The sequence below is a fragment of the Diorhabda carinulata genome, chromosome 3 (assembly GCF_026250575.1).
Source record: "Diorhabda carinulata isolate Delta chromosome 3, icDioCari1.1, whole genome shotgun sequence".
Lineage (NCBI taxonomy): Eukaryota > Metazoa > Arthropoda > Insecta > Coleoptera > Chrysomelidae > Diorhabda > Diorhabda carinulata.
The window spans coordinates 10,539,066-10,552,792 of NC_079462.1; the positions used below are offsets into that span (position 1 = coordinate 10,539,066).

The following is a 13,727-nucleotide window of genomic DNA, read 5'->3' on the forward strand; positions in this document are numbered from 1 at the left end:
TGTGACTGAAGGGCGCTGGTCTCTTTTCTGTGTAAATGATTTATGTTGAGATTCTACATTTCCTCATTTATTCTACTATCTTATTTTTGGTTGCTGTTTCTGGATTGTGGAAAGAGGATGGTATTATTGTGTTACTTGCGAAAATGGGAACTCAGGTTTACTTTGTGGTTGGTGAGTCTGAAGTGTACAAGAGGTACAGCATCTGGAATAAATTTGTTGTTAGTTTATTCTCAATGAATTTTCCGTAAGTTATACAAGTAAGACTACATAAAGTGATGTGGAAATACTTTCTCCTTCTTACACAGCAGACCAAGGTACCATACTTTATCGAAAAATTGACTGATATTTACCAAGTAATACCTTTATTTCCTTGGTCATTTTTTACCTGCTTGACAACTGGAAGAACCCGTTAGACTGTACTTTTTGCAAAAGAATAGTTTTGGTATAAGGCTGATAGTCATATACGAACTCGAATACGAATTACTTCTATTTCTTTCCATGATAGCTTCTAAAGAATTCCAGATGTTATAAGATCATATCTTGGTGATTTTTGAGTGAATTTCAATCGATTTGAAAGTATTTGACCGTAAAACAATTGGCTCTGTTGAATATCGCATAACCCATATCTAGAACACGAAACCCTGAATCAAAACTATGTGTGTACTTTAAGATTATCCCAATCTAACAACAGTGTTGTTCATGAAAGTAGCACATTGAAACCAATAGGTTTCTCTTCTATAAGATCATTATTTCCTTATGCTTCTAAACTCTTTGATTTCCATAAATCATTCAGGGAGTTCTAGAAAACCACATTTTATGTTCCTACTACTTAAAATTTTTTCATTATATTTTCCTGGTTAGTGGACTTAGCTCACTTAAGCGTTTTAGATATTTTAATTCCAGAGCTTAGTAAAAGATCGTATTACTCCATCTAAGTCTATTGTAAACATAATTGATTACATGCATAGAGAGGAAGACAAAACTTTCGTTTTGATTTGAAGACGAAGCTGTATCTAGATAGTAGTCTTTTTGTGCATCTAGGGCATGATAATAAGTCTGCTTTATGAATTTCAAAAATTGTCACGATGCATGCCTACTCGATGGTTTTCGCTTAATATTCCCGGCCAATATAATTTTTTTTTGTTCATTATTGCATCTATCATTGTATTCAAGCTCCATGAAAATATCGTTTATGAATAAAAAACTGGATCTTGCGATCGTTTTGAAAAAATAGATACTCTTATTCTTAGCACGTATGATACAATATTCCCATTTTATTCAAAGATGTGTTTCTGTAATTCTTTTTCTGAATTTTTAAATCAACACCACTTGAGGAAATGGTGAAGAGGGTATGAACTGTTATATATGATGTGAATTTTAGGACTGTGAAGCCACATTTTTATTTGAAGACAGCAATTCGTAGACTACTGTCCAACCTACTAAACTATATTGATTTTCCAGCGGGGATTCCCGCAATTCTTCAAATCACACATTAGAAGAACAGTTGAATGATACCTTATTTTCTTCTTCTTCTTTTTCTTAGAACTTTTGGAGAGATCAGGTAAAATCGTGAATTCATTTCATGTATCAGTGAATTTTGTCCTTTATTTACCAAATATTGATTAGGTAAGTGCCACAACTTTTCTCAGTCAATGAAAACCACTGCCTCGAAATCATCAATGCATACATGGTGGAAGACACCATAGATACAAATGTAGAGGCATTATTTCAGATCGTAGCGACCTTTATAATGCTGCTCGTCGATCACCTCAACTCTCAGGAAATCCTCCATTTATGCTGTCTAGAGTAATTTGGTAAAGCTCACAGAATTGCAATAAATATGTAACGAGTGGCATCAATTGATTTTTCCAAACAAATTGTTATTGATGGCTCTATTATTTCTTGAAATCAGTAGAGCTCCCTACTCAGACTTCCCTCGAAGAATTTGGATCTAATAATTCGACCCAGACTACTAACCAATACTTCATTCTATTGAGATACTGTGTAAACCTTTCCGTGAAAAGACATTGTTTTTCAGAGAATATTGCTTGTTAAAATACCAATCAAGAAGAAACGTACACTGATCAGTGAAATAAATATTGTACAGAAGTACAGAATCTTTTTTCTATCTATGACAAAAGCTGTCTGGTTCCATAAAATTCACTCCACTCCGTTCCTACTTTTCTTGTCCCACTGTGAATTTATTTAAAGGTTTTTTTATTCAGTATTCATTCATTCCCCTTCTTCCAGCACGTAGCAAATCTTTCGGAATAATTCGCAAAATACGCAATTTGTTTCTGTCATCAGGTATTCATTTATTTGAATCGGCTCTCCACCAAGCTATTTTTTTTTGTTTGGGAACAGAAAGTAATCGTTGAAGCTATCTCAGGTGCATATGGCGCTTGAGAAAATAACTTGTAATGCAGTTGGGCTAATTAGCAGGTGCATTACACAACACAACTCTTACGATACTTACCAATATGATGTAGGATTGGAATATGGTGTAATTAACGGAGCAATCGAAGATGATTATTTTTGCTGTGCACTCATCCAATATAATCATAAAAGAACTAACGTAGTTCTATACCATACTAGTTTCCTCTCTATTAAGCTCCTTAATATGTTATCTATCGTTTGTTTTCCTCTTCTATATCTATTACTTCACTCTCTTCATCAATGTATTTCCTCATCTTTGTTTTAATGATACTGGTATGTGTTTAAAAGCAACTGACTATAGACATATTGCTCTGCAATTTTCGTAAATCAGGTTTCATATAGTGCTATCGCAGTCTCTGGGTGTTCTATTTATTTTCCATGCTGAATTGAAAATTTTCAATATCCATCCCTTTCATTTCCGTCCTTAATATCATTTCAGTTTCTATCTCCTCCGAACGCCTTACTTATTTTGACTTTCTCTATCACTTCTTCCACTTGATTTACTCTCTTGTCCTTCTATTGTCGTATAATGTACCTACATCCTTGATTTCTCTTCTCTTTGTTGAATTTCTACCTCTGCGGGTGAATTTTTCTTGCAAAATTCGTTCCATGTCATACGTATTCCGTGTTTATTTCTGTATTGTTTGTTTAATCTCTTATTCTCTTTATTTCATTTCAATCTCTTCATCCCATTGCTCTGATTTTTTCCCAAAAACTTCTGTATGCAAATATCACATATTTATTTACCGATAATATTGAACATGCTCAAATAGTTTGCACGTTTTAATTATTAAAAATTTAATATCGTTCCATATTACGATACTGAAACGTGATATAAATCATACAAAAAAAAACATCTATTGGTCTTTTGAGTGTTTTGAGCGAGAGTTTGATAATTTTGCGCGTCGACTAACCGCATTAAACTGTACAAACGAGAATAAGACTAAAACAAAAGTTACATTGTTGTTCACAAACAACCCTTACAAATTATCTTGATTGTGGCTAAAGTTTGATGGTTAATAGTATTCTAATAAAACTAGATTTAATCATGATTGGTTCACTATGGCAAGCAGTCAAAAGTTTTTATGATCCATTCTCTAAACTTCAATAAAGAGAAAAATAAGGGCGAATGAGTCGAATAGAGTTAACAACGGATGGATTATCACAATATACTTACAAAAATTGAGACCATGTTCGTATTTACAATGTCAAAAAAATTGTAATTAATTGTTGCTCCCTAATATAATTATGAATTGGTCTTTTTTCAATAGAACAAAACAATTTATTGAACGATATAAAAACAATTGGAAGGAATGAAATAAACATAGGAAAATATCTTGAGAATATATACGTTGTGCGAGAACTAGATGAAGAAGTTTTATTACCGTGCAGTATGCGATCAAGTCAGAGTTTCAGCCTTCCCACAAGTAAAGTATAAATTCCAATGGTTTGTTGATTGAGAACAGTTGTCATTTGAGATTTCTTTTGAAATTCGACAAAATATATTTCCTCAGCACACATATAAGCTAGTATTTGACGTGAGCTGCGCTGCTTCGGTATTGTCCGTTAATTGTAGAGGTTTTCCGTCCAGCAACATATTTTATCTCTTATAACAATTTGATTCAAAGAAAGCAATTCGTTTTTCGCTTCAAAATTGAATGAACAGAGATATCTAACGTTTAGTTGCTGCATAAATATATAGGGTATATTTAGGCAACTAGGACTAAATGCACTCAGGAACTCTTAATTCATTTAAACTATCACGTGGGTATTTCTTTCAAATAGTATCCAATCATTTCACTGAAATCCGGCTGGAAAGTAGCGTATCTTACATAATTGATTGAAATAATATTAATTACTGAAATGAACTTCAAAGTAATGTTAGATTTGCCCGCACTTCAACGGTCTTCACAAAAAATATTAAATTTCAATGTTTCATATTTTGTCTAACATGCCATCACATTCCAATAAAAAATATAGTTTATCTAAAAGTTTTGGGCAGATAAACTCCTTTAGCTTATTCATAGGAAAATTTTTATACTTAAAATATTATTATATAAATAAAATTGGTTAAACTGAATGCGTTTTTCACAGATGTATTGAGCATACATCTATCCTCAAAACTTTTTATTGAAATTTCTATTCTTTGAGTATCGAAAGCTTCATAGATTCCTTAAAATGCTGTTGCTTATGTCTCAAAATAACCTGTAGTCTGTATTAAATGTAGTGAGAATCTATATCGACACACGAAAGAGATTATTTTCAATTGTTCACGTCAATACAATTTTCAGTAAGATAGAAAACCTTTGACTACTTAAACTCGAAACTGAGTTTTATTCTTGGCTTGTTATATCCTCGGGTTTGTCTCTTATTGAGCATATGTAGGACATAATCGGTAGAAGATGCATTTATACATAACGTCCTTCCCAAACTCTTTCAAACATTTCAATTTAAGATAGCCCAGGAGGATAAAACCAAGCAAAGCCTCAATTTAACCTTGAATTCATTTTAGTTTGAACCTGTATCGGATAAAATCGGTAGGAGATTGAGAAATGATTACGTCCTCTTTAAACTATGATATTTTTTCGTGTTGGAATGAGTTATTTGAGGAGGATAGAGATTAACTGATTATAAGCAATAAATCGTAAAGCTTCAACTCATTATTGAAAATGGTAAGCAGAAACTCCCTACATAAGTGAAGTGAAATTTCAATCGATCAAATATTAGATATGTATGCCAAATATCATTTAAATTTTAAGTTATACTAGTTATTCGGATTTCTACGGAAATGAATCATTTTAAAGTAACTAAATAATATCCAAAATTTTAACAAGATGTTTGAGAAACAAAAATTTGAGCTTAAATTCAATCCCAATATCCGAGAAGTTAGCAGTAAACAACGGAAATTTCATTCAAAAAATGTTTAAGTAATTTTTGCTGATAGCGTTAGTGAACATAACTTATAATGAAGTAGTGGAAATTTATTCTTGTAGGTTCACGTTCATGCAAGCCTGGTTTGATACAAAGTAACATTTTATGTAAATTCATGCAGTATAAACAAGAGTTAATGCATAACGCTGATTTCTCGTACCCCATTCGGTGACATCTATTTATGTATGAAACGTTTCATGAAATAACGAATAATGGTCGCATCTGGTGAAAAATGCGAACAAATATAACGTACAATTCACACAGACTAACGCTTGAATACTGTTGTCGCACAATTCAAATATGTTTACTTGAATCTTGGAAAATTCTGTGTAGATAATGACTTGTTTACAAAAAGACCTTCCATGAATAGTTATTGTAATATCTACCATACTATAACTAACTCATATTGTTATGAAAATATGTTCTTAGAGTGACGTGATCTGTTTACAAAAAACAAATAGTTCAGGCTATCTTCATAAGCCGACTAGAAATCTACCGAGCACCGTCATTATTTCAAAATTACTGATTAACATATTCTTTCAAGCAGTACATACTGTATATAGTTCCAGGTATCTTATAATTAATCACATTATGAATACAACCTCCAATACCGCTCACAAGTACATTTCATACTTCCGAAGTTATAGTTTTCGAAAATATTAGAGACTGTTATTCAAAACAGTAAGTTTTTGTTATAAATTAAATTTACTTGCCTCAATTTCAACCAACAGTAGTCAATTTGTGAAAAAACTGCGAACGCTGTTCCGGTATTTTCATTCATTAGGGATAAACAAACGTGCTCAGAACGGTCTTTGGATGACCTAAATTATAATCCACTAAATCACACTATCTAACTTGATTTAATTGGAGTAAATTGTCTAATTTCATCAAGTCTAACGACTTTTTTAACTGTCTAGTCATTTAGAACGATTTCAACTAAATGATAACAAAAATTTGATATGATTTGATTTGTGTAATTTTTTGCAGTATTGAGTTATTTTTAACTGAATAAATACCAAGGGATTTCCCAAAAATTCATCAAAGAGGAGAAATTATTAAAAACGAATAGAATATTAGAGAAAAACGGATTGCGAATAGGATTAAAACAAAAGAACATTTATAAGGAGTGGCCCATTAGTGTGTGGAAAAGCAATAACTTACTTAAGAGAGAATATATGTTCTGATAAAAGTTATTATTTTCACAGATACAAAGTTTTTTTTTTTTTTTGAATACGAGTATATTTCTCTACCATCGAATTGAGCGTAATATTCTGCATCTAGTCTTATCATTTCTTTTCTCAGAAATTGAGACGTTGCCAAGTTGAAGCGAAAAATATGAAGACTTGACGAAAATTGGTGCACTATAAATGCTGCCTAGTAAAAGTTATTAGTGAGAAGTCTCTGAATAGAATAGGTCTCGATTGGGATTCGGGGTGTTTTTTAGATAAGCATTACTTCAGGAGATTTCAATTAGAAATACCTCATTTTTTAAATGGAACATCCAGTATTTTATTTTACCATCTCATAAATCGATTTTATCCCTTCAAATTATGTTTGATAATGTACACTCTAAAATTGACTGTTTTTAAGAAAATTGCAGTTTTAGTTTATGATTTGAAAATAATCACCTTTTCAACAAGTTATCACTAAATGTGACGTTTAAAATACTTCTAGTTTTTGTGACAAAATCAAACCAGTAATCTTATACCTTCAAAAACTGTAATAAAATCAATAGGTTATCTACAAAACTGAAAATAAAAAAATTAAACAAAAATAACTAACAACAAATAAGAAAGAACTCAAGACTTTAGATAACTATTTTATTAAATGTTCAAAATGACCTCCATTTACTTCCATACAATAATGTATGCGATCTTCAAAAGCTCTACTAGAAGGATGTAACATATTGACATCAGCAGTTCGGAAAACCTCTTTAATTCTATTCTTCATGTCTTCCTCAGTAGACCCTTGTTCTTTAAAGTCCTCGCCAAAAAAAAATCCATTTTTATATGTCCGGTAAACAAGGTGGCCATTTATGGGGTCCAGGAAATTCATTATTTAAATGTGTATTGATCAGTTGTGTAGGTATGGTGAATTGGTGCACCGTCATGTAGGTACCATATTCGCCGCCTATCGGCGAATACCAATTCTTGTAAATCATTGAAGCAAATTTTTCAATGTCCGTTTTCTTGGCTGTCTTCTATCTGGAAGTTTCTGTTGATAAATCCTTTGTGCGAGTAACCAGTACTTATCACTGGCACCCAGGACAAAATCATATCTGTCAATTCTTGTGTCAGAAAATTCATAATCTTAATTGCTTTCTCGTTCTTTGTAATACGTCTAGATAATAACTAATCACTTTGACTTGAACTGTGAAAATTTCAAACAGGTTACTTGACAAAACTATGGATATTTTCAGTCCATTTGTTAGTAAGGTGATGTTTACTTAATTTAGTTTTGTACATACCCTATTTATTTCATTACAGTTTTTGAAGGTATAAAATTACTGGTTTGATTTTGTCACGGAAACTAGAAGTATTTTAAACCTCACATTCAGTGTTTACTTGTTGAAAAGGTGATTATTTTTAAATCATAAACTAAAACTGCAATTTTCTTAAAAACAATCAATTTTAGAGTGTACATTATCAGACATAATTTGAAGGGATGAAATAGTTTTATAAGATGGTAATATAATAAACTGGATGATCCATTTAAAAAAAAGTTTTTGCTATTTGAAATCTCCCGAATTAGTGCTTATCTAAAAAACACACCGAACCCCAAACGAAACTTCTACTCTATTTAGACATTTCAACCATCGTTTACCTTCGTACTTACCAAACAAGTTTAGTTACTTCTCACTAATAACGTTCACTACATAGTACACCAATTTTTATCAAATCTTCATATTTTTCGCTCCAACTTGGTGACGTCACAATTTATGGAAAATGAGAAGACGAGGCTATATGCGGAATTTTACGCTAAATTCGATGGTAAATAAATATACAAGGATTTAAAAAAACTTTATTTCATGTTGTCACGCTTAGGCTGAACACCTTTCATTCCTCAATATATTTTGGAAATGTTTATCTGTAGAAATATAACAACTTTCATTTAAACATTTTTTCTTGAAAATTTCATCTTCAAGTTAGTTATTGTACTTCCACACACTAATGGGCCACCCCGTTATATATTTTTTAAAATAATTTGATTATAGATTGTAACCAAAAAAATGGATTATATTGTTTCCCCAAGTAACTTTTGAATGACGATAAAGCTTCGAAAGAAATATGTGTCAGCAATCTACAGCACATAAGTTTGAAGAGACATGAAAGCTCCTGAAACCATATTCATAATTGAATTGAATATATGCGTTCTTACGATCAACCAATATCACGGCTAATCATATTCTGCTTATTGGTTGAATATACAGAGGCATGGTGAAAAAGTGTCAAAAATTACGTATATATCGTCAATAATTATTGGTTGTATTACATTATGCAGGGCATTTAAGTTGGCTCTCCTCGAACATAATGAGATGGGATGTTTCCGATAATCGTGGCATATTTTTTGGATTATTCATGACATATTTAAAAAATTGAACATTGCGCATTTTCCTGGAAAACAATAAAAGTGATATATTGAATTATAGTAAAAACATAAGACGTGAAGTAATGCTTGGTTATTCATATTTATCTTGAGTGGCAACCATTCCTATAATCCATCGTATCAGCATGGAAGCCGATAAAATCAATCGATATTTGACAAAGAAAACAAAACTTCTACAGGATGAGTTTCTTAGAAACATCGCAGAACACCCAAAATTTTTTTAACACGATTCGTCATTGATTCTTTTAATGAGAGGTTACGGTGATTGTGAAAGAATTTATGATGAGGTAGCTTATATATTAATGATACATATTCAAATCACATCTGAACTGCCAAAACCAGAGCTTTAAGAATGGTGAAAATAGTTGAAAAATAGTTTTAAGTGAAACTCACTTTCAAATTGACAGATCAAAGACTGTAGCTATTGATGGAAAATCTTTGAAAGTTATGCGAATAATATCTTTATACATTTATTCGTGAATCTGTATTTTATCATAAAGTAACGAATAAGAATTATTGGATATTCATCACCAGTTAATTGAATAAAAATGGAGTAAAAGGTAGATGCTGATCTCGCTTTACAAGTAAGATAGTTTTTACCGATACCACACTTGGAGCGATACTTATCCTGGATGGATAAGGTTAAGCATCTGAAAGCATTGCTGGAACATGTATTATCAAAATCACTGTTATTAAATCGTTCTTGGCAAAAAACTATTTTATCGAAACAAAAAGTCTATATCTGTTGAGAAAGTATGAGATATCCTGATTTCTTTTCTGTAAATCTTTAGAAACATTGTCTACAAAACACTACCTGATAATTAGGAATTGAGGGAGAAAAATAATACTGATAATATTATGTCAAAAAAAATCAGTAATGGAGTTAATTCATATCAACCTTCTATTATAGACTTAAGTATTTCTAAAGAAAGGGAGAATACAATTAATTAATTGATTCAATAATATTAATAAATTATTTCCTTCTATTATTTCTGTGAAAAAATGTTCCTGTACATTTTTTTCTCAATAAGAGTAGGATAAATAAAGATGAAATTATGCAGGCTTGACGGTTGTATTAATAATTTGAAAGATTCTGATAAACAAAGAATATATATATATTCTTTGTATATATACCAGAAATACTATTTGAAAAATCATATTAACTTTAGATAACGGATTGACTATTGGCCTAAAATGTTTAAAAAAACTATTTTAACATAATAGATATCTGATGTGAATAAATTTTAGTCATAAATTGAAGCTATTATACATGAATCTAACCTCATAACTACGAGTAAAATCTCATCTACATTATATTAAGTCGTGAAGACCCATTTAAAAATATCCGGATTAATCTGACTTGAAGTAATAAGACCAAACCTTTCAGCGATATTTTTCATCAAATTGCACCAATATTGTGCATTTATTGAACTTGACTCGCAGAAAGTAAACCAGTACGTCTGTTTATAATCGCTTGGCCGAGTCTGCAGTAGAAATTGTTGCGTAGTTCAATTTAAACTATTGCAAACTGCGTTTGGCCATTTCATTTGTGATTAGCGTAAGAACTTGACATTGATACATGAATAAAATAAAAACTAAGTAAAGGTTTTTTTTCTGTAATTATTGTTCATAATAATATGCAGATTTACTTGATGAGCTTTCATTTCATCTTACCAAATTGAATAGTCCGTACAGTATCGCATCAGCGCACAACGTATGATTACCGTCATAATACGGTATTCCTATTATCTTTTGTTCGAAGATAATAATTATCTCTGAAAGCCCCACATTCCAAATATTGAAGTCAACATTGACAGAGTCCTTATTAAAATATGAATATATATCGTTTTTATGACGAATAAAGAAATAGATAGACGCATTTAATGTAGAATTTAAATTGTAATGGATTATTGTGGAATAAAAGAAAAGATGTAAGTGGAAGATCACAATATGAAAATCCGATAAAAACAATTCTTAACAGTTATATAATAAACGAATATAACTATTTAAGTATCACTGTCGTCCGCATTCAGGTTATTGACCAAGGTGTTGGATATCTTGACTGGTATCCTCATATTTAGCAACGTATATGGTATCATCAGTTCATTTAGGACCCGAAACTATTAATAACGTTTTGATATAGAAATTATACGGTACCTTTATAAAGCACCCAGTACTCATAGAATAAACACATATATAAATAATAACACAAAATACTCTAAAACTTCCAATTTCGAGACAAACAAAGAAATATACACGTTTTCCTTTGTGAACATAAATATCGTAAATAATTTTGATAAGTTAATCGAACCTAATTGACACAATAACATCAAAAGGCAATTGCCTAATCAACTTGAAGGAAAAAATGAACAATGCATTCTTTTGTAATAGAAACGTTTGTTTTCTCAGGTTCATTCTAGTTTATTTTGTCAAGTGTTCGCATAAAAATTTGGTTTCATCATGAGCATGACTCTTACAGACATAAATATTACAATTACTGTAAGTAATACAATGTTTGTTGTCCAAAGTTGAAGGACATAAGTAACATCTACGGCATTTTCCTGGAATCTTAAGATGTTCTCAGCACTTTGCTTATTGAGTATCCTCAATTACAAGAACATTTTTATTGATTGATTTCTTCTGGACTTATCACAGTTAGTACCGAATCAAATAGCATATGAACATCTCCTTGTTTATCTTCCCGTGTCATAGTTGGCATACTTTTGATTCATTGAACCTCCGCCGGCTTTAGTAAAGTTATAATAAATATGATGTCAAGTTTCTAAGAAATTCGATCAACTAAATTGTCGTGAAACATAGAAAATGAGATGGATGTTAACCAGTTTTCTCCGCTGGTAATTCTATTAATTCTAGTAATTCTATTAATATTTTTGATCGGACCAGTCAGAAATAATACTGTCTGGGTAGGTACAGACAATTCACGTGGGTAACGTTGTTTTGCCCGTATATATGAAAGCATATGAAAGTTGATGATTCCTTGCATCGCAGAGACAATACATTTTTAGCCGATACTTGTTAGATGCATACACAAAATGCGTATCGTCCTCAAAAAAAAAGGATCATTTTATCTATGGTGCAGCATTCTCAGAAATATAGTAACTCTCGCAATATTTGATAGAAGATTCAAAAACTTGAGGTATGGGAGAAAATTTATTTCTATGATCTCTGGTACTATGACTATTGCATAGTAATACAATCAATAGAAACAAAAACCTTTTTAGGAACATTGTATCTCGAAAAATACCTCATCCAATGCCGTCTGTGGCAAATGTTCTTTTGTCTTCATGATTGGATTTTGAAACTGATACCTAACAAATACAGTGATCCAAAAAAAGGTTTTCTGATTCTGATTCATCTGTATGAATCACAAATGCTGCTATTCTCATATCCTAATTTTTTTCATTTGTACACTCCACTTTTTCCATAGACATAGTTTGAGGATCTATCAACGGTATCATTTTCTTCTGAACTACATATTGATGTTGAACTAGACGTGCGTAAGTCACTCTGTTCACTTGATGACATACTGGTTATAATATTTTCATTTCCATAATCCTCAACACCAATGATACGAGGGTGAATCAAATATAAACAAGACTTATTTTTTAAAATATTTATTTTGATTTTAAACGCACAAACAATCATAGTTTATTTTTCTACATAATCTCCTGATTTAGAAACACATTTTTCCCAGCGTATAGGTAATTTTTTAATTCCTTCCAGGTAAAAAGAGTCAGGTCGTGTTTGTAGCCAATTGCGCACATATGCTTCAACCTCATTATCGCTGTGGAATTTTTGCCCTCCCAAAGCTTCCTTGAGAGAACCAAAGACATGGAAGTCGCAGGGAGACAGGTCTGGACTGTATGGAGGGTGTTCCAGTGTTTCCCAACCCAGTTGCTTCAATTTTTGTACTGTCAGGGCTGCCGTATGGGGGCGAGCATTGTCATGGAGGAGAATCACTTTTCTCATTGGAAGGTGTCGTCTTTTGCGGCGATATGCAAGTCTGACCTCAGTCAAAATTTTGCAGTAGTACGCCGCATTAATTGTTCTGCGCTCATGCTAAAAATAAAGGTGCAGCAGGCCACACTGGTCAAAAAAAACGGTAGCCAAAACCTTGCCAGCCGATAATCGTGACTTGGCTTTCACTGGTCCGGTTTCTCCTTTCTTCCTCCACTCCATACTCGCTTGTTTCGACTCAGGGGTGTAGTGATGCACCCACGTTTCATCACAGGTGACAATGTGAGAAAGAAATGGGTCTCCTTCTTCCCGAAATCGAGCAAGAAGACGCTCACACACTTGAAAACGATTCAGTTTCTGGTCAACTGTCAGAAGACGAGGAACCCACCTGGCACACACCTTGCGATACCCTAGCTCCTCTGAGAGTATAGAGTAAGTGCTCCCATAACTTATTCCAACCTTAATTGCAATATCCGAAGTTGTTAGACGCCTATCACCTTCAACAAGTTGACGAACACTGTCGATGTTGCCCGCTGTAATGCTGGTGCGGGGTCTGCGGTCATGGCTCTCATTTTCAACACGTTCACGGCCCTCCACGAACTGTTTATGCCAAGCAAACACTCTAGCTCGCGACAGCGTCTTTTCCCCGAACTGTGCAGTCAATCTTCTCAAGATTTCGGCCGGTTTTACACCTTCTGCAGCTAAAAACTTTATAACAATACGTTGCGCAATAGAGGGAGGTACCTCCTGCTCGGACATCGTAACGATGGACACTG

At 32.5% G+C, this 13,727-nt stretch overlaps 1 protein-coding gene across 1 annotated transcript; it reads right to left on the bottom strand.

The window, feature by feature from the left end:
- Positions 1-8,860: 8,860 nt before the first annotated feature.
- On the bottom strand, positions 8,861-13,710 carry LOC130891491 (protein GVQW3-like). The gene is made up of 2 exons (XM_057796280.1): positions 13,340-13,710; positions 8,861-8,981 (listed from the first exon to the last, which is right to left on the bottom strand). Exons 1-2 carry the CDS (start codon positions 13,708-13,710, stop codon positions 8,861-8,863), a joined length of 492 nt encoding a protein of 163 aa, XP_057652263.1.
- Between the last annotated feature and the right edge of the window lie 17 nt (positions 13,711-13,727).

Excerpts from the sequence above, each read along its gene's own strand:
- LOC130891491 (XM_057796280.1), bottom strand. The coding sequence starts at position 13,710 with ATGTCCGAGCAGGAGGTACCTCCCTCTATTGCGCAACGTATTGTTATA. Across the intron at positions 8,982-13,339 it reads TATCGCAAGGTGTGTGCCAG|GAAAATGCGCAATGTTCAAT; the intron begins GTGGGTTCCTCG and ends ATTGTTTTCCAG.